This window comes from Sander lucioperca, chromosome 3 (genome assembly GCF_008315115.2).
Source record: "Sander lucioperca isolate FBNREF2018 chromosome 3, SLUC_FBN_1.2, whole genome shotgun sequence".
NCBI classification, from domain to species: domain Eukaryota; kingdom Metazoa; phylum Chordata; class Actinopteri; order Perciformes; family Percidae; genus Sander; species Sander lucioperca.
In genome coordinates this window covers 1,879,814-1,901,845 of record NC_050175.1, presented here as the reverse complement: position 1 = coordinate 1,901,845, position 22,032 = coordinate 1,879,814, and the positions used below count along the sequence as shown (strand labels likewise).

Sequence of the window (22,032 nt, the reverse complement as noted above, 5' to 3'; positions counted from 1 at the left end):
TAGAAATCCATTTGACCGTGCGACACTTCTGTCGCGCCGCGCTCCACTCTATTCCTATGGGTGACGTCAAGCGACTTCAACGTGCACGCAAAGCATTCCGGGAAGGCGGCGCTGCATTTGAAAAAATGCTGCATGTCCAAAAGCTGGCCGATGCCCATCTTTATGCAAATTAATCCGTTGAACGTGACTATCCAGTAGAAGTAGACGAAAGTCTTTTAAACTGACCTTTGTCGATCTGAAATAAAGACAGATTCAACAACTGCATGGCCTATTTCTCTCTTAAAATGTTTTCAGAAACACATTTCAGTGAACTATTTTCGTAAAATACTAGATCGTATTCTCAACGAGCCGCCATGACACTCTGTTGAAATTCTCGAGAAGCCAAACCCACGACACACGTTCGTCCAATCAGCTGCCGGTCAGGGGCGTGGAGCATCAACCATGGATGTATGACGTCGCGACACCACGCTTCAGTCGCGTCGGACAAATGGATCTCTACCGTCAGTGTACAGATCGCGGCTAGTTAGCTTCACTTTCGGCATAACTAGAGTATATTTACAGTTTGAATTTCATCACGCCACTTATAGAACATATACCCCAAGGTCTTATAAAGCTAACAATGGTGTCCGATTTCAATTTAATGCATTTTTGTGAACATTAGGGATTTTGGTAGCTGCTACTGTCCCTTCAATCCTACGGGTAAAGATCGCGGCTAGCTGCAGGCCCTGGAGTAGTCCATTTTGTAGTCCAGTAACCCAGAACCGGTGACTTTGCGCGGGTATGGAGCGCCGCTGGCTTCCCTTCATGACGGAGATCCAGCTAGCTCACAGCGAGTCTATGAAGTAGGACACGCCGGGCGGCGAGGCAGCACCGGCTGCTGTCACGTAGCCTGCTGAGCTCCTGCTGAACTGCGACACATAGTCGGACAAAATTTGCAATTAGCCATCAATTTTTGTAAAACGGCCCATATTTGACCTCTACATAGTTGATTTCTCGCATAAAAAAAATCTCAGAAGTGAATTTAGTAATTAAATAGCGGCCCTCTGGAGATCTGCATGACCTAGCTAGATTCAGAAGACTAAGCTGACCTCAGGTCAGTGGTGGAGCCTATGCAAATGTTGGGGCGTGACAAAGACTAGGAGTTGAGATGCTTACGTCAACTTTTAGCTTTGTTGAGATTCGCCCGTTTTCAGCGGCAGTTTCAAAATGTGAGATTTGCAGAGGATAGGGGTATCAATGGGATTTTGATCTTCTATGTATGTCCTATTTACCCACCGAACTGTCGTTATTCAGCTATGACAAGGTAAAATCGGTTTTGCATTCTAACACCCCTTTAAGTTTTTTAACAGCAGGCTTAAAGTGTATCTGGAGCTGTTGTCATAGCAACACGTTCTAAAGCCCAAACCTGCAAAGGTCCATGCTAATTCACAGTTAACTGGATTATGGTTTTTTAGGGATAAATGAACTCATTTTTAGATACAATATGATATAATTATGATTTTAATGGGAATATGCAGGTTATTCAGAAACCATTACAATCTGTTGGTGTAATTATCAAAATTATGTTTTCAGTGAAGTGTTACTTACTTATACATGATGAAGTATACAATAAAAATAAAATAGTTACACTAAAAAAAAAAGAACCAATCGAAATTTAGTTTTGGATAATATAAGCAAAAATGACATTTTGGTAAGTGCGTGTTCTGACAAGAACTAAGAAAAGAGATCATATTTCTCATATTATTAGGAAACACTTAATTAACTTTCACTGTTATGCGGATGACACCCAATTATATCTGTTAATCAAGCCAGACGAAACCAGCCAGTTAGCTAAACTTCAAGCTTGCATTAAAGATATAAAATCATGGATGGCCTACAATTTCCTGATGTTAAACTCAAACAAAACTGAAGTTATTGTGCTGGGCCCGAAACACCTACAAACCTCATTAGCCGAAGATATAATTACTCTGGATGGCATTGCCCTGGCATCCAGCACTACTGTCAGAAATCTAGGAGTTATTTTTGATCAGGATCTATCCTTTAACGCCCATCTAAAACAAACCTCTAGAACAGCCTTTTTTCACCTTCGTAACATTGCTAAAATTAGGAACATCCTGTCTCAAAACGATGCTGAAAAACTAGTCCATGCATTCGTTACTTCCAGGCTGGACTACTGTAATTCGTTATTATCAGGACGCTCAAATAAAACCCTTAGGACTCTCCAGTTGATCCAGAATGCTGCAGCGTGTGTTCTGACAAGAACTAAGAGAAGAGATCATATTTCTCCTGTATTAGCTTCTCTGCATTGGCTTTCTGTAAAATCCAGGATTGAATTTAAAATCCTTCTCCTGACCTACAAAGCTCTAAATGGTCTAGCACCATCATATCTTGAAGAACTCATAGTACCTTATTGTCCCACTAGAGCACTACGCTCCCAGAATTCAGAGTTACTTGTGGTTCCTAGAGTCTCTAAAAGTAGAATGGGAGGCAGAGCCTTCAGCTATCAGGCTCCTCTCCTGAGGAACCAGCTCCCAGTCTGGGTCCAGGGGGCAGACACTGCCACCACTTTTAAGAGTAAACTTAAAACTCTCCTCTTTGATAAAGTTTATAGTTAGGGAGTGAGGAATTGCAGCGTTCGCCTAGACCGGTTGGGGAGGGTGTGTAGCCACAGGTGCGCCCCCTCCCTCTCTCTGCTTCTCTGCAGCTCTTAGCTATGCTGTTATAGTTTTAGACTGCCGGGGGACTTCCTTTGACACAATGAGCTCCTCTCTCCTCTCTCTTTTCATCTATGGCCAAAAGCTTGTTACTAACCTAGGTCTGGGGAGCTTATTCCCCAGATCCCTTATCTTTTCTCGCCCCACAGTTTTCCCTGGATTAGGGTGGCACCTAAATCAGGGTTGCAGCTGTCGCCGTGGTCCTGCTAGTCGCCCTGCTATGCCCTGCTTCACCCTTCTATGCCCTGTAGTGCCCTGCTATGCCCTGCTACACCACGCAGTGCCCTACTACGCCCTGCAACGTCCAGCTATGCCATGCAGTGCCCTGCTATGCCCTTCTACGTCATGCTATGTTCTGCTACACCCTGCTACACCCTGCATGTTTATTGTGACTATAATTGCCACTGTTCATCATACAACAACATATGTTTTGCTCTCACATTTGTGAGAACCTCACCAATAGTGTAAACATCATCACTCATAGTGTAACTGGGTTCACTCAAAGAAACTGACTGCATACATAATGGAATTGTGGAAAACAATGTGGTGTACAATGCACAACACAATAACACCAATGACAATGCCGGAACAGACATCCTGTACATCAAAATGAATGTCCCTAAGTCTATTGCCCCAGTGCATGATGGGACGTTTCCCAACACACCTACAGTACCTTGTGTAAGTGCAAACCCATGATCAGCTCTTAGCCAGTGATATGAGTGTTGATCTTGTTTTTGACTCTTTACTCATGTTGCCTTTACTTCAAAATAAGAGAATCGTATTCTTTCATTTTTCTTCCCCTCTTCCATTAATCATCTCATCACCCCTAACAATTATCTTGTGAACCTTTGAAAGGGCCTGACCCACTAGAGTAAATTACCTGATAGAGTAGTTATTAAAACAGCCCAACCTCAACTACCTAATTGTGACCCCTAATGGTCCAAAATAAAAAGAAACATATGTGTATATATATAAATATATATGTGTGTGTGTGTGTGTGTGTGTGTGTGTGTGTGTGTGTGTCTGACCAGGTGTGTGTTGATGGAGTGCAGGCCGCTAACAGTCCAGTCCACTTCAGGCAGCGGTGATCCAGATCCATTGCAGCTCACGGTCACATTGTCGCCCTCCATTACCAACACACTGCTGTGGCTCACACTGATCTCTGGTAAGTCTGAAAACACACACATACAATTACACACACACACACACACACACACACACACACACACAGTGTATGTTCATGTTAATACACACCTGTCACTGCATGTGTCTACATATTTTCACAATAAATCAATTAATCACTTTTCATTAATGTAACAAAATTAGTACAAAGGAGGCAATGGGATACACACACATGCACTCACACACATTAGATGTCATAGGGATGAGTCACCACCAGGAGATAATAATGCAGAGTCTACAGCTTCTGTCAGAATCAACACACAGCTCCCCACATCAGATTCACCCTCTGAACTCTGTCACACCTCTGCCCCTTCCCGCCTCCGCTCGTCTCCCTGATCCTCTTCTCTTTCCTCTATTTCACCTATAACCCTTTCCTTCCTTCTCTTGCTTTTCCTGTCTCCTTCCGTCAGCCACTCATTTCCACCCTCTACCTTTTTCCCTCTCCTTTGCTTTCCTCCATTCTAACCCATCCATCCCCCCTCTGCTGCTTCCTCTTCCTTTCTCTTTACCTATTTTTTATATGCAGATCACACCCTCTTTCTCCTTCTCCTCCTCCTCTTACCACAGTTGTGGATGTACATGTTGTGCAGTCGTATCTTGGAGGCTCCGTTCTTGCAGTACAGCTGCTGTGTGTGGAGCCCGGCCTCTCCTCTCTGCTGCCACAGCTGGATCCAGCGGATATCACAGCCGCAGTCAAACACCACGCCTTCCAGGCGCCTGGAAACACACAATTAAGAAACAACATAATCAGCAATGACAATAACACTAGTCTAACCACTAGGGATGTAATACAAAGCTGCTATCCGTATCTCTTAATTTCACAGAGATATCTGGGGCCATACTTCATGATTTATCTTTAAAAACTGGAGTTTGTGTGTATAATGTGAATCTAAAGTTGGTTTGACGAGTCTATGATGAAAATTGAGAATGCTATTGACAAAAGTCTAAATCTGATGTTTAAGAGTCTGTTAGGCCTACTGCTGCTGCTAGATAGCTCTCTGTCTCTGCTCTCCCCCTTCCCTCTGTCTGTCATTAATTGCAGGAGTGAAGTCTGGTGTGCGGGAGTCAGGGTTCCAGCTGCAGCACATTCACCACAATCACCTCAGCTTTAAATACCCCAGTCAACTTTCCACTCATTGTCAGATCATAGTCAAGACGACCACGTTAGTCTAGCTGCTGACGTCACCGCTTTGTATTAAGTGCTTGTGTGTTTTGCTTGCTCTGATTTTTCCTGTTTTTGACCACAGCTCCTGGAACCTGACTCCTGCTGCCACTTCACTCCTGCTATCCACCATTCCTGCCATCCTCCATTCCGGCCATTCCCATTCCTCCTCTCCACATTGGATCTCAGGATTATTGGACACGGACCTTGGATATTACGGTACTTCTCCCGCTCTGTACCCTGGATCTGAAATCATTGGATTTGGACTTTGCTTTTCCGGTTGCTTTTTGATCTTGGACATTTTTGCAATAAACCTGTTAAACTTCCATTTGGCTCTGTGTTATTGTCTGCACTTGGGTTCAACCTTAGTTTCACTCATAACAGAGTCACCTTTTTTCAAGTTATGACTTTAAGAAAAGGTTTTGTTATGCGTTGTTAATTGTATTTTCTTTAGCACACCTACCATCTACCTAAAAATACAGACACCAAACACTTTCCACACTGGTATCTCGAGAAAACCTGCAAATAATGGAAGAGAGATTAGTATAAACGCACCAAGCTGCATTCAGTTCATATCTTCAGCAACATACATGTTACTGTAGCAGTGACACATCCGTCTACAACTGAAGGCAATACTATTTAGCATGACAGCAAGTCACAGACGTTTTGTAGGGTTGAATACGAGGAATTTAGATTACATTATTTCTCGGGAATTCTCGTCAACATCTGGGGCATCTGTGTACCCCTGTGTTTAAGATATCAAAACTATCATATGGTCCTCAGTTAATGCTACAACCAACCATCATAGCTATAGCCCAATCTTGAAATGCCGTTATTACTGTAAAAAAAGCTTGGTTAACTTATGTACGGTGGTTTCTTCTTGTTTTTCATACTTGAATGGCAGCCTACTGTACATCTAAATCAGGCTGAGTGGCATTCAACAGGTGAAGCATTGTGTACATAAATAGCCCTAATAATATAACTAAACACCCAACAATTATTTGTTATCAATTGTAAATATCATTCCTCAAACAACCAGTCCACACTGGTGTAGTTTGGTAGAGTGAAAACACAATGTTAATCCGGTGTGATTATCAGGCTAACTCCAACACATTAATAGTCTCAGGTCACACTGTAACCACTGGAACATTGTAAAAAAACTGATATTAAGGGGGCTGTACAAGAAACACCTGGGATTGTCTCTACACAGATATATACTGTATATGTATATCACTACAAGTGCATGACTATGTTTTATTAGGTTTTATCAGGTTTGAACTAGGGGTGTAAATCACACATTTTATCACGATACGATATTATATTGATTCTTTGGAGAAGGATCCAATATTTACTGATATCACAAAGTCTGCCACGATACAATTTTGATTCCATTCAGGGGCCTGTGGCCGATATGAGACGATACATGAGCCCATTTAACACAATCAGTTACATTTATATTTATTTACAAAAAGCAACTAAAATATGATTTGACAATGTCATTATTAAACTCTTCCAGACATAAGAATTAAAAACAAACTACTCTTTTTAATCAAAAAATAATAAATATGAAGTGGGAATTTCAAAATAAAGGCGCATTTTAAAGATGACGACATGCATCGATATCTTCACTTTGTATCGATAATATTGGATCGTTGATAATTTAATCGATAATTCGATCCAGATCGATGTATCATTACACCCCTAGTTTCAACATTGTTGGATTTATTCAAATCAACAGACCAGAAGAAAAACAATGAAGGACAGCACTGCGGCATTCAAATGTGAGCGGGTCAAAGGTCACGGCAGTGTTAAGGCTATCAGTGTCAGGCTTTATTAGCAGCAGGCAGGTATCATCAGGCTCCTCTGTACATGCATTTCATTCTCACAGCAGTGTGCCGTTTGAAAGTCACATTATTCTACATTGTACCCCACCTCTGCATTTTGCATATGCCCAATTTGGAGGCTGTGATTGGCCAATTCTGTCAAGATGAATGCCTGTCCAGATGTCCTTGACAGAGGTCTATAAGATATTGCAGAAAGCATGAATAATTTATGCGCTACGTCCACCATGCTATATGAAGTAATGAGAATAGATTTCCGCAGGTGGGTCTAGCTTATTATCAGGAGCTCACTGGATCTGATACTGTAGTTAGAGCAGAGTCTGTTCACAGTTTCTATATGGCAGCATACTCATTGAGCTATGGGATGGAACACCATATGCATCCATCCTATTCTCTTTAATTCCTGCAAAAAAAAAACCTCATTGACCTATTAATGACTTTAGCAGATATTCTGTACAGGTGCACTCTGATTGCAGTCAGTGTTGTAATTATTTTTTACCTCTGATGTGTTTTGCAGTGTGTTACAGTGTTGGTACAGCATGGCAGCTCAGTTCCAGTGCAAAAGAAAGAGAAAAAAACAAGCAAACAGGAACCATAAACCATTATAACAACACACCCAAAAAGGAAACACATGAATATAAAAATATACACTTCAATTCCCCAGATTTGATCTTATTGGTTGTTTTTCATCGTCATATACTGATGCACACCAAAATAATTATTTTATTTATGCAATAACTTTGAGTTTGATTTTGACTCTGATCATTAGGTTAGTATAAGTGTTTGACACTCCAGTGGGTCAGGCCCTTCCAAAGGTTACAAGATAATTCTTTGGGCTGATGATATGATTAATGGGAGAGGAAAGAAGAAAAAAAAGACATTTTGGATAAGTTGACCCCTTTGGGTCTCAAACAGTTATTCAAATGAAACCATCCGAGAAGTTTAGGGGAAGAAATATCTATTTGAAATCTATGACTCAAAGTAATTGAACATACAAATTATTGTTTAGTTGTGCATCAGTTTATGATCTCGGAAAAACAACCAAAAAGATCAAATCTGCAATGAACTGTATATTTTTACATTCATGTGCTTCCTTTTTGGGTGTGTTGTTGTAATGGTTTATGGTTCCTGTAGGCTTGCCTTTTCCCCCTCTTTCTTTTACACTGGAACTGAGCTACCATGCTTTACCAAAACATTTACCACCAACACTGCTGCATGGCGATCTAAAATCTAAAAGTGAACAAATCCATTGTGTCTTCAATTGCAGCAATTTGTGTATGTTTTGATTAGAGAACCTTCATTAGGCAAGGGAACCATTTTTCTTTTAAAATAAGCAGAAAATAGTACTTTTTAATGGAGAAAAATGAAATCACAACAAGTGCAGCAAAACTATTTTCTTCAGAACTGATCACACAGACCATTTACATGACTACTTTTCAGGTATTATCTCAGACAAAATGTAATTAACTCTAACTTCAACAACTGTCTCTGCACTTTGTTTCTATTTTCTCTGTAATTTGTAACAAAGTATATTTCTTTCTAGGAAACATTTTGGAAAATTATTGGGGAATCACAGCCCAGAGATATCAAGCATTACCATTTTATTTCCCAACATGAAGGTCCATATGGTTTCAAAGGCCTCTCCACTCTAACAGTTGGAGTAAAAGTAAGGGAAAGGAATAAGGATGAAGAATAAGGATGAATAAATACTGAATCTTATAATGACCTTTACTCATTTTTCTGGCCTAAAAGTAGTTAAATCTGGGCAATATATCGATATTGTGCTGATTTTGATATATGAGGCTAAATATCGTCTTAAATTTTGGATATCATAATATCGCAATATGACATACAGTCATGTGAACAAATTAGGACACCCATGCTAAAGTTGACTAAAAAGAGGAATAAAAACATCATCTTTAGGAAATTAAATGCCTTAATTAAAAAAATGAGGAAAAATCCAATCTTTAAGGACACCAATTTTCTTTGTGAATGAATAATGTATCGTAAATAAATAAATGTTCTTCCTTAAAATACAGGGGGCATAAGTAAGTGCACCCCTATGTTATGGAAAGTACCCCATGCCAATCTCTAGGTATGGTGAAGGGTATATGATGATGTGGGGGTATGGTGAAGGGTATGTGATGATGTGGGGGTATGGTGAAGGGTATATGATGATGTGGGGGTATGGTGAAGGGTATGTGATGATGTGGGGGTATGGTGAAGGGTATGTGATGATGTGGGGGTATGGTGAAGGGTATGTGATGATGTGGGGTATGGTGAAGGGTATGTGATGATGTGGGGTATGGTGAAGGGTATGTGATGATGTGGGGTATGGTGAAGGGTATGTGATGATGTGGGGTATGGTGAAGGGTATGTGATGATGTGGGGGGGTATGGTGAAGGGTATGTGATGATGTGGGGGTATGGTGAAGGGTATGTGATGATGTGGGGTATGGTGAAGGGTATGTGATGATGTGGGGTATGGTGAAGGGTATGTGATGTGGGGTACGGTGAAGGGTATGTGATGATGGGGGGTATGGTGAAGGGTATGTGATGATGTGGGGGTATGGTGAAGGGTATGTGATGATGTGGGGGTATGGTGAAGGGTATGTGATGATGTGGGGGTATGGTGAAGGGTATGTAATGATGTGGGGGTATGGTGAAGGGTATGTGATGATGTGGGGGTATGGTGAAGGGTATGTGATGATGTGGGGGTATGGTGAAGGGTATGTGATGATGTGGGGTATGGTGAAGGGTATGTGATGATGTGGGGGTATGGTGAAGGGTATGTGATGATGTGGGGTATGGTGAAGGGTATGTGATGATGTGGGGGTATGGTGAAGGGTATGTGATGATGTGGGGGTATGGTGAAGGGTATGTGATGATGTGGGGGCCAAGGGAACTTTATCAGGATGCATAGTATCCTGGATCCATGAAATAACTGGCCTTTAAAAATAAAAGTCTGCCTGCCTCTATGGGAATTTAACATAGGGGTGTACTGACTTATGCCCCCTGTATTTTAAGGAAGAACATTTTTTTATTTACGATACATTATTCATTCACAAAGAAAATTGGAGTCCTTAAAGATTGGATTTTTCATAATTTTTTTTAATTAAGGCATTAAGATCAATTTCCAAAAGATGATTTTTTTATTCCTCTTTTTAGTCAACTTTAGCATGGGTGTCCTAATTTTTTCACATGACTGTAAGTGTAGTCTTTTCCTGGTTTTAAAGGCTACATTACAGTAAGGTGATGTCATTTTCTGAACTTACCAGACTGTTCTAGCTGTGCTATTATTTGATGATTATTAATGAAAAATCTCATTGTGTTAATATTTTGTGAAAGCATCAAAAGTCAACCCACAATATCGCCGCAATTAGGTAAGAAATATTGTGATATTTTCTATATATTGCCCAGCTCTAATTTAAAGTATAAAAATGTTGGAATCAGCCTCAGACAGGTGCCATTTTTCAAAGTTTACATCTGAATTGCCAATAGATATAAACTAGAAGATGGACACCTGAACCAAGCCCGTCGGGACCGGGCCGGGTTCGGACAGATATTTAGAAATGATGTTGGGGTTTGGGTCGGGCTTGGTCACATCAGCGTGATAAGGCATTGAACATTTAAAATTTTAAAAAGCTTATTATGTAGGTGCGCGCCTGTGTTAACGTGAGCTTGTTGCCCCGTGTGCGCTGATGTGCTCATCTGTTGACATTTCCGAATGCCTTCCTACAGTTGCTAAATAAAAGCTTTCCATACAAACAAACGTACATGTGTCATTAGTATGAGAAAAAAATGAGATTTTAACTGTGTCGGGCTCGGGTCGGGCTCGGACAGAAATATCTTAATGCCTGTCGGGCTCGGGCCGGGTTCGGTTACTGCTCTGTCGGAGGCGGGCCGGGCTCGGACAGAAAAATGCGGCCCGATCCGCACTCTAATATAAACTATCCCACAGTACACCAAAGCAACCGTATGTGTACTATGAAACCTACATTGTATATAGCACGGAGGAGTTCATAATTGTAACACAAACAGGTAGCTCCCTACATGCCGGTGCAGAGGAGAATTCCACTCTTAAAGGTTTTCATTTAATGCTGAGCAAGTTCAACCACAAGGGATCAAAGCTCACCAGAGCAAGGCGGCCCAGGCCTTCCCACCTTTATTCTGTAATTATGTTAATTGTTAATAAGAACCACCACCTCCATACATTACCCACTATTCCTCTGGGCAGAGCTTATCAGGGCCAACATGCAGCTGCACAGATATAGAACATAGCCGACTATAGCAGGAAAATGCACATTGATAAAGCTGCAACCCTTCCTTTCAAACGTGTGCCCAGTCTGAGCAGTAGAGTAACATGGTTATGATTTTACAGCTCCACCATTATACCATAAACAAGCTATAACACAAACAAAAGAGGGGAAAAAACAGCAAACTGACAGCTGGAAGTTGATAAATGTCTGGAGGAGAGCAGATTAGACTTTGAAAAGAACAAAAGCAAACAGCAGTGTGACCCCAGATACAAAGGGCTAACAGCATGGTGTTTCCTTGAAGCTGGCTAACGATCCACCCAGCTACTCCAGAGGAGAGGTAATGATCACCACCGGAGGCTGTTTTTCTGGGAAATGTACACACAGGTGCTTTGGCTGAGGAGCCGTGGATCACAGGCAACGATGAGCTATATACCGCATTGTTGCTTGCGCGCTTTGATCTCAGCTTGAATGCACTGCTTCCTCTCCTTATACTGCTGTCGGGAATTATTTGAGGTTTTTAAAATCCTGTGTGTTTAATAAATCGCCTTATTTACCACAGTGCTACTGATCTTGGGTGTGACTGTAGGTTGTATTTCCTGTGATGCCTGGCTTTGTGGTAATTCAGCAAAAAGAAGTGTGCCTGAGGTGCTCTGCTTGTAACATTGTCACTTTTACTACAATAAAATACATCCATATGTTAATGCATATTAATAGGTAAAATCTATCTGTGGATATATCCCTGACTAGTAGTAAAATAGCTTTATTTCCAAAGAAATTGAGGAGTATTTCATTGGCTAACTATATTATTATGTGGGGTTACATTAAGGACAGAAACTCACTGTGTGGGAGCCAGGGTCAGCAGTGTTGTTAGTGGTATAGTTTTTACTTTGGAAGTGACTTTCCCTTTAATTTTCTCCAACACCGGTATAGTAAAATCTCTTCATGTGTTTATATTATCAATAACAATCTGAACAGGATTCCATTGGGATTTTCAGCGTAACTCTGAAGGATTTTTTTTTGTGAGAGTTCAAATGTGAAAGAAATATTACATGGTGCAATGCATTTTGACTTTAGATGTGACCTTTCCTTTAATTTTCTCCCAAACTGAATGACTTATATTATAACAGGCAAGGACATGCCGGGCAGAAATCCATTGGGATTTCCAGCTAACCCATTATGGAACCAGTTGTGTTATAGAATAGTTTAATATGATGAACTTTCTATGAATTACAATGCCTTTTTACACCAGTGATCAATCCACCCAAAGCTGCTGTGTCATACGTCAAACTTAATAGCGATTGACCGCTACCAAGCGCCACATTGAAAACATTGTAACATCATACAGGACAAACTTGAAAACTAGAGTTAGGCCTCACATTTTGAAATAAAAAAGGTTGGCTTGTACTGAGCTAAGACTAGCTCATAGGTCAGCTGATTCATTCTCTCCTCCATGATGCTTGCTGATAATGTTTTGTGGGAAAACACCTAGAACCCTGTTGGCTCACAGTCTGTAGGAAGCGCCACAAGTCGGTCCAGTTTACCATCCTGCTGGTCACAGAGAGAAGTTGCACACAGACACCCAATCAAGCTGAGATGGTGGCATCTCACTACAGGGCAAAAACACGCTGCTCTTCCAGTTACAGAAAGTCTCTGAGACGTATCAATATAGATACTGAAAAGATTCTAGCCTGTAGTAGTGTAAAGTCATGTCACTTTCGTTTAACGATGGGTCTGACTGTTCACAGTTGTCACCGCTCTGCAAACATATTGGAGAGGTTCATACAGGAGCATTACCTGCTAATGCTAAGCGAATTTTTACTGTTCCTGCTTCTTCAAATTAAAGGCATTCCACTGATCAGAAGGCTTTAGTTGTCAAGCAGCCATGGGAAATGCAATCGATTTCTCACAATTGCTATAGTTTGGGGCAAAGATACTCATACATAACCAGACATGGATATTTTGGTCACCTTTTGTAGGTGTATAAGTTTTGATAGTCACAGGGCATTGTAGGGGGCAGCATATGGGTTGGCTAGACTGGCCCCTGGCTCCACCATTCGCCAAGGTGCTAGTAGCCTATATCTGTATTTACAATAGTGTAGCACATCTGTCCTGCTTTTAATTTGGAGAAATCCACACTTCAGCAACTCCAAACCAAACTTACGTTAGCGTTACAGTGCGTTTGCCAAACTCCTTGGTTATTCCTCATCTGCCAATCCTTTTCTCTTGTAAAAACTAACATTAAAGGATACACCTAAATGGCAAACTAGGAATAACTAGCTTTTACCTGCAATACACGAACAATGTCCATGTCTTCCAAATGGATCAGATGTTGAGGATGCCTGGAACATCTAGCTTTAGCCTCAGTCTTTTTGCAGGATGAGGCCATCATGTGCAGTGTTAAAGCTTTAGCATTACAGTAGCTTACGTTTTTCTAGCTACAGCTGATCAAATCTGCCAGCGAAATCCATGATTTTCGGCCTGCTTTTCTGTGAAATCGAAAACCCATTGTTTCAAAAATCACTTTGTTGTATATCTGCCACCGTTTTCATTGTATACTGTATATAGGTATGTGCTGTACAAGAGGAAAGAACGACAGGCGTACTAACAGTAATTAAGAGCGGTGCTTAGTGAACAGTTAATTCTTTCTCTTTGACGGTATATTGAATTGTCTTTTTTTGTTGCCTGTTTTTTTAATCATATCAGTCTATTTTCTGTCTCCATCTTTGATACAAAGCACTAATGGGGGTCGTGTTTCTTCCCATAGATCACTTGTCAATCAACCAGTGTGGCCAGTAGCCATTATTATTATTGCGTGAAAAAGAGATAATCTAGCTGTCATGCCATCAGATTGGCTTCCAGAGTCTTGAAGCAATTGATTGACAGTCGGACATCTATTCATAAGCTGTAGGCTGAATAATCACATGTAGTCAAGAACTGGTCTCATCTTTTACTGCATGTTTGCTACAATAACTGCTGCACAGTTGTTCTTCCTCTGTCAGAAATGTCAAATTATGCTCAGTTGTCAATGTAGAGCAGCAGGTTGGAGAGATTAGAGTTTTGAGAAAAAATCAATGAGGGGGAAAAAATGCAGAAAAAGCGGAGAGTTGACTCAACCAATGTCAAATTTAATACTCTTCTCGTCAGCAACAGCTTTTACAACATAAGCATTTCCCCTGATCCTGCTAAATATGTTAAACAGCTGCTTTTACCAAACCGTACTAAGTGTGTATCATTGCTTCACCACACTCCTGGTTGTCTCTGGTCCCGCTCCATCATTCTCACACACTGTGTCTTTTGCTTGTGTCATGGAGAAAGCAGTATGCGGCAAATAAATAAGTCACTGTTTTGTCCCATCATTGCTTTTCTGTAAGTTTGCAGCCACTTGGCCGGTCAGCGTCCCTGCAGGCTTTCTCACTGCCTGACTTTCTTTCCTCCTCTTTTTTCCAACCATTATGGCTTTATTTGTCTGAGGAGCCAGACCTGACTTTGGCTTATCGTCAACACCACCTGCACTGCAATCATGTAGAGGAGAAGGGACACCCGAGTCAGGTCAGGGAAGGCTTCAGGCAGGAAAAATGGACAAAGTGAGCGGGAGCTTCAGGCAATTTCTTTTTCAGAGTCAAAGATTTTAGCAGGGACATTTCATGCACAGATACTTTTGGTGGTTATCTTTTAGAGGATTGATGTTGTTAGAGGTCCTTTATATGTGCATTCATATTGTATATTCAGGATGGATGATCTAGCGATAGGTGTACTATCCATTTATAGTCTAAGATATTTGGTGTACTCTCTTGTGCTGTGCATTTTCAATGTATTTCAGGGATAGGTGTTACTTTACTGTCTTTGCCAGACCAATTGTATATTTTTGAACAATTATTCTAATTAACTTCATCAAAGAGGTCATGTTTTCCATCTCGGTTGGTTTGTTTCTTCGTCTGTTTTCAGGATTACTGAAAAATTACTTGCCCGATTTCCATGAAACTTGGTGGATGGGAGTAGCATGGGCCAAGGAAGAATTCATTAAAGTTTGGAGCAGATCTGATTCACTGGGCGGATAGACACAATCATTTTTCACTTTTTCAACATTGTGAGATAGGGCATTTGTGCTGCATTCATGCAATGTCGGAATAATTGGACAAATGAGTTCCCGATCATATTTCATGGCTCGCCTAATCCATTTCCTTTGCTCTTTGTTGTCACGCAAACACTTGAATGTGTTGTTTACACTCTGAACAATACATGTGCTCATAAACACAGAAATCGGAAGAACAACTTCCCAATTCAGGAAATTGGACCAATAGCGGAGGTCTGCACTCTCTGAGTACCATTCTAATTGTATATATTGTCATACTCTAAGTTTAGCATAACTTTTAAAACAAACTAAAAGACAAAGCAGCTGACTGTATTTCATTCAGTCATCCTTTATGAGTCTGTTACACCCAATAGGGCAGCAATAGCTCTCGAAAAGAGTAACTACACACAGGCTGCTTTTTTGTCATATAGTCTTGCAGGGGCCAAGCTGGCAGAGGCGCGAACATGTCAAAGTGCAACTCATCTCTTCTCTTTTAGTGCCTGTTTGGTAAGTGTGTGGCTTCATTCAAGCCATGCTTCAGTAGAAGCATGAAGTGGTACACTGGGGGTTGTTTAATTGCAATTGCTGGGGAAGGTACGTTTTGGTATCCAGTTTTTGTCCTAACCTATGCATGGTTTTTTTGCCTGCTGAGGCAATATATTATCACAATCATTATCCTTTTCTTTCTAATTTTAGTATGTACTGCAGCTGCCCTTACAAAGTATGTACTGTTGCATGCAGTAGGCATACAAGTGGGACATTGTGGGTCACAATAGCCAGAAAAACATGCTGGTTTTCATACCACAAAATCTGACTGGACGCAGTGGCACATCCTGGTATTTTTGGCATACTGCATTTGACATACTATGTATTGGGACATACTAAATCTTTTTCTGGCATACTAAATAGTATGGTAGTATGTGTATCGGAACACAGGAAGAGACATTTTTGTGGCTTTAGTTACATTTACTGAATTCACATACTAGGCCTAGTATCTAGAGTGACTTAAAATACTCAATAGTAGTCATATCAAAGGTAGAGAGTACCTTAAACATACAATTTGTAATGTGATTATGAGCTAGGTTAGAATAATGGGTGCTTCTTAACCATATGCCATCCACTGCTGCTTGTACATGATCGAAGGCACTACTTTTCAGCTGGTTAACTCCCTGTTGCCTTCATATACTGTAGTAACAGAAATGAGTGCTCCATCTGTAGTCTCTACTTCTGGGCATTGTGCATATTCTAAACCCTGGACGACTCAAGTGAAAGGGATTATTATAGTGAGCTGAGCATTTCAACTAATTATTTCAGTAAACAAACATCATACACAAAAACAACAAAATATGGAGAAATGTGTTATTGTTATTGTACATGCACATTACTGTGGTTAATTGCACTCATATCTACTTATCGTGCAGACATCATCTAGAACTGGGGCCGGCAACCTTTTTGATATGAAGTGCCCTTTTCAAAATGTATTGTTTATTAGTGTGCCATGTCAACATTAAGTTTAATTATGACATCACATTAAAATTTAATATCCAAGGAATCTGTAATTTTATTCCATTGCAACATTTGATAACATTTATTTCCCATAATCAGGACATTGTAATTATTATTATTGTATATTATTATGGTTACGGAAACATGGTTGTAGTATGCAGCATCCTGATTGGTGGAAAATGCTTGCAGAAAGAAACGTCAGGTAAAAATGTCACTATCAAAGAGGCTGAAGCGAAAAGTTGACGTGGAAAAGCACCGCTTTAATGATAAGCAGGTCCTGTATGCCTCATTTGCAATTAAACGTGCAAAATAATACAACCAGCATCATCATCAAGAATGAAGAACGCGAACATAATGATTGCGTCATTCACGTGCATATTAAGTAGCCACATGCATCTGTTTTGGTCTTAATACGTCCATAGATTTACTGCTCCAGCGGAGAGGATGGTTTGTTCGGCCAGCAGTTAAGTTTATAAAAATGTGTCCAAATTTCAAGATTCCTGGCAAACTAAGATAAACAGTTAGACGACAAGCAGACAGCTTTTGTTTTAGCTTGTTTGTAAAAATTTGCTATTTGCAGAGTAGAGCTGTGTTTGCGTAAAACAGCGCGGTGGACAAGAGTGGACTGAGCAGACAGAGCAGATTGAAATATCGCTTTCTACATGTTTATGCCTGTCTATACAGGTGAGTGCACTGATAAGTAGCCTATTGGCTTTTTACTCACAAAGGTTTTATTGTAGCCTACTTACAGTAACGAGACTAGCGTGAGTTCATCTGCCCCAGCGGCCGTTGGTAATCCTCTTTGTATCGTTCCCAGTCAGAGATATGTTGATCCGAAGACTGTCAGCAAAGCCAGGTCTTTGCTGCATGCGGATGGGGATAGTTTTTATACAGTCTATGGTGGGGATACAAGTCAATCAAACTATTGTAAATAACAGGTCACGCAACTTTGAACGTTGTAATGTGGCATGCGGAGTGCTTCAGCATTTCAACCATGATTTCAACACATTAATAACTCTCTTGCACACATATTGCCAGCGTGCCATTGGTTAAGGTACCGTGTGCCCATGGTGGCACGCGTGCCTAAGGTTGCCGACCCCTGATCTAGAAGAATAAATTCTCTCCCTACTCCATAAGTATAACAGGGTGTAGAGGTATATTGCTTTTAAAGGGAAATGCCCTGTATTTGCATTTGGCCTTGTGGTTGCTTTCACAAAAACAGTCATTATAAGCAAGGGTTTCTTCTTCATTTCCCCTAAATAGATTGTGCCAGGCAGTCTGGGTTTTAGGATGGTGACATCTGCGATGTCTAGGCCACTGCTGCCCCCAATCCAGTCACTTCTACTACATTGAACATCTCCGTTGCAAGTCCGTTTCTGATGTCTTTAAAGCATAGGCGGAGTTTGACATTCGAGCCAGGGGGGGCACAAAAACAAACTCATTGTAGCAGCTGATACCAGAGGCCTGTACTACGAATCAAGATCAACATGTCCTGGATTTCTTTCAGTGATCCGGCTTCACCTAACCTAACGACTGCGGTCCCGCATAACCTGTATCACGACGCTGGTTATCAACTAGTTCAGTCAATCCAGGGTTTCCCAATCCAGCGGCGCGCGTTCACATAAAAGAGGCGGTGTTTGCGCAGAAAGGAAAGCTGGCAAAAAAGCCGACGCTGTTATGCGTAAATCACAACGTTTAGCTTATCAATATCCAGTGGTGTAGTCTACGTGATAGTAAGCTCCAGGATTCCCATATACTCACTTAAAAATGCACAATGACACGTAACAACATACTTTCCATTATATGTTTGATATATTTTGAATAGTCATCTGTGCTTTATTCTTCACATAGGCTCAATGGAGGTATTTCACCATAAATTGGTGCATAAAAGTGTATCTGAATGCAGGAAATGAAGTCGTTGATGCTTAAAACTTCCCTGGGGGAGGGCACCCAGACCCCCCACTATGATATGCCCCCCTCTTCCCCCAAAGGCAGATTCTGACCAATATACAGTACAGTACACCCACTACAATACATTAGACTAAACTGGTCACTTCCCCATCAGTCAGGCACAAGATCTGACCATATATAATTACACTTTTGCTTTCCATAAACTGTCGTTGCTTTAGGCTTTTATTTCAGTTGCAACCCCAGCAGTGGTACGCGATCGTGAGAGAAAATTAAAAAAAAACATAAAAACATAATTTAAACCGATGTGCGCATTGGCAACACACGGCTAAAGAAGGCAACAAATAGCCTATTTGTAATTCCCTCCGCTGAAAATCTATCTTTCATAAAGATACCCATCAGGGAATGTTAACGGGGTTGTCGGACTCTAAATGTTTTAACTTTTATGAGCGCACATCTCTCTCTCTCTCTCTCCACCGAGCTCCAGCTGATCTTCTAAGAACGGTGACGCCGTTATCAGTCGAGTATTGATTGGTCAGTAGGCGGTGCTTTTATACCGGTTGATCTCTACTCTCCAACTTAACCTGCTCCCGACCAGGTTAGGCGTTCAGCATAAGTTACCACGGCGACTGAACCCGATCACAAGTGATCCACCTTCGTAGTACAGAAAACCCTGGGTTGAGCCTGAAGTTAGCTCGTTAACGCCAAATCTCGCTTCGTAGTACAGGCCTCTGGCCTACCACTTGCACATATGGATTAAACAAACATGCTAAATAAACATATATGTTTATGTTTAACCCAAAGAAGAAGAAAAAAACAGTACAACAATACAATCATATTCTATTTGTGAACAGGTAGAAGCCACTTGACTTGTCGCATCTTCGGACACAATTAGGATCAAGGCAATGAAATGTGGACGACTTTGCACTGTTAAAATATTATCTTCAACCAAAATGAAAAGATTTTTAAAGCTTTTCTTTCCTTTTTTCAAAACACATTTTGAGGCAATGAGAGTGAAAAAACAACACAATGTTATATTTCAAATTTTGTTGTTCTTCATGAAACATTTAAAACATTTTGTGAGACACGGGGAAAAAAGAGGCCATGTGAGAGTCTACAGTATGCATAGATACAGATTTGCTTTTCTCTTGGTTTATAAGTCTGACAAGACTGCTCCTATCGTCAACCGCAGAGCAGTTCCTTATCCTCCTCATCGCAGAGAAGCTTCTCTCAGAGGTAGATGACCCAATCGGCAGAGTGAGAGCTAACTGTAAAAGTTTATAGAGATTTGAGTAGGTTGTTTTTTTTACAGCTTTTTTAAGATACTCCGTTACGTTATACGTTATATACGTTATACGTATTATAGATACGTTAGCAGAGGCTTTGACAAGCTGCATCTCGGCTGCAACAAGAAGGGGGTTAACTTTTAGTGCCAGAGTGTATTTTTGTAATAGTGGATCAATTCCATTTTCGTCGCATGTCAAAACTGCGGCACACGCACGTGCAAACTGAGAGTGTCCAGCACGGGAAAATATAGTTTCTGCTGATAGCCAGGACTCTCTGCTGTTTCTTCGTGGGTTGTTTCCCTTTGCCCTAAAGTACTGGTAATCAAGAACCCATCAAGGGAGGTGGGCGGATTTGAAACACGTTTAATTTTGGGTGCGGCGGGGTCTGCGGAGACGTGAATCTGACGGTCAGTGTTTTCTTCAGGCACGGCAATGTAGTTGTCCAGGCAGAACTGTTTGACTGACTTCCATATATCGCTTTTACACACAAAGTGAGCTTTCAGGCTGTCAGTAAGCGCTGCAGCTTCGGACAGTGTGCAGTTGGATGACTGTTGGGGCTTGTGCGTAACGTGGATCACACGCAGTAGCTCCTCAAACACAACGAGGCTTGTAATGAATGACATTCTCGACATGAAGTCATGGATACCACTGGCTTGCACTGACCACTTCTCTCCCTCTTCACTAATTTCTCTCAAACACTCCGTAATCGCAGAGTAGTGACTTTTCACTGATTTCACACATCTCCACTTGCATGCCCATCTAGTCTGGGCTGAACTACTTCAGTTACTTTCACATTCAAGGATTTTTGGAGTTCAATAAATCTCTGGTGGTTTGATGGTTCCGAAAACAGTGACAACACATTGTCAATAATGCTCAGGAATGATTTCACACATCAGTTCACGGAACAGCACTCCACAAGCACTAAATTTAATTTGTGCGCTAAGCAGTGTATGTAGGCTGCGTAGGGGTGAGTCTCTTTGATGCGCTGCTGCACACCAGACACATGACCTGACATCACAGACGCACCGTTGTAACTCTGTGCCACAATTGGGATGTTGTTAAGACCACACATATCGAGCCCTTTGTAGATGGCCTCCACTATCCCAGCCGCGTTGCGAGATGCAGAGTAGTCCATAAAACACAAAAAACGCTCCTTGATTTCCAATTCCTCGGCACATCGTATGCACAATGACAGCTGCTCAGTTTTGGAAGACCTAGCCTCGTCCGCAATTATAGAGAAAAATCCAGTTTGCTGCACCTTTTCACCAAAGTTGTTGTAAAGCATGTGTGCACAGATGTCAATTATTTCATTTTGAAAATCTGGGCTTGTGGCATTAAAATAATTGGATTGCATGTTTTCAAAATCAGCATCATATTTCGATAAAAAACTGAAAACCTTGAGGAAATTGCGCAGCGATTCGGACTCTTCTCCCTCCTTGTGTCCACGAAAGGGCAATCCAAGTTTAGACAGTAGCCTCACAACATCCACTTTATACTTTGCATTGATAACCTCTGTTCTTTTCTACTGTAGTTTTATGGCTTTCAGACAGTTTAGCTGCAATAGATCCATTTGAGGATGAGATGGCTTGGAAGTTATTCTACTTAATCATACAGTTCAGATGGGCCTGGCTTTTTCCATGTTTCTCTAGTTTACTGCTCAGTTTTTTCCAGTCACTCATGCCCTTTCTAAATGTGTCCTCAACGCAGCTTTCAGTCTGGAAATGGCGACAAGCAAAACAGCAGACTGCATCCTTTCTAACGGAATAGAAGTAAGTGGAAAACGATCGTTTTGTACTTCCAAAACATTTTGAGGGGAATTGGGGCAGAGCAGGTTGCTTAGGACAGCCGTGTTTTTCTCCAAGATCATCTGTGTTACCTAGTGCGGCTAGTGCATCTGTGGGGTGAACGTCAGGACTGCTTGCGGTTGCTGCTGATCCAGAGCTGCTCGGTGTTCCCTCCAAGTTCACAGCGATGTCTGTTTGCCTATCGTCATCATCGGTTACTGTTGTTTGTGTTGTATCCCTGTTAGATCCCCGATGGCTGACTATTTGTGTCATTTGGAGCTCGACGTTTTAAAAATCTCCTTATGTCCATATTTTCGTG

General features: G+C 41.2%; 1 protein-coding gene across 5 annotated transcripts in view; it reads right to left on the bottom strand.

The window, feature by feature from the left end:
* Window positions 1–22,032, bottom strand: part of ntrk3b (neurotrophic tyrosine kinase, receptor, type 3b) — a 227,127-nt gene that overhangs the window by 105,082 nt on the left and 100,013 nt on the right. For all 5 annotated transcript variants that reach the window (XM_031309582.2, XM_031309581.2, XM_031309589.2 and 2 more), the window contains exons 5-6: window positions 4,459–4,613; window positions 3,743–3,885 (exon numbers count right to left, since the gene is read on the bottom strand). In XM_031309582.2, coding sequence (XP_031165442.1) covers window positions 3,743–3,885; window positions 4,459–4,613 — 298 coding nt within the window. The remainder of the gene's footprint in view (window positions 1–3,742; window positions 3,886–4,458; window positions 4,614–22,032) is intronic.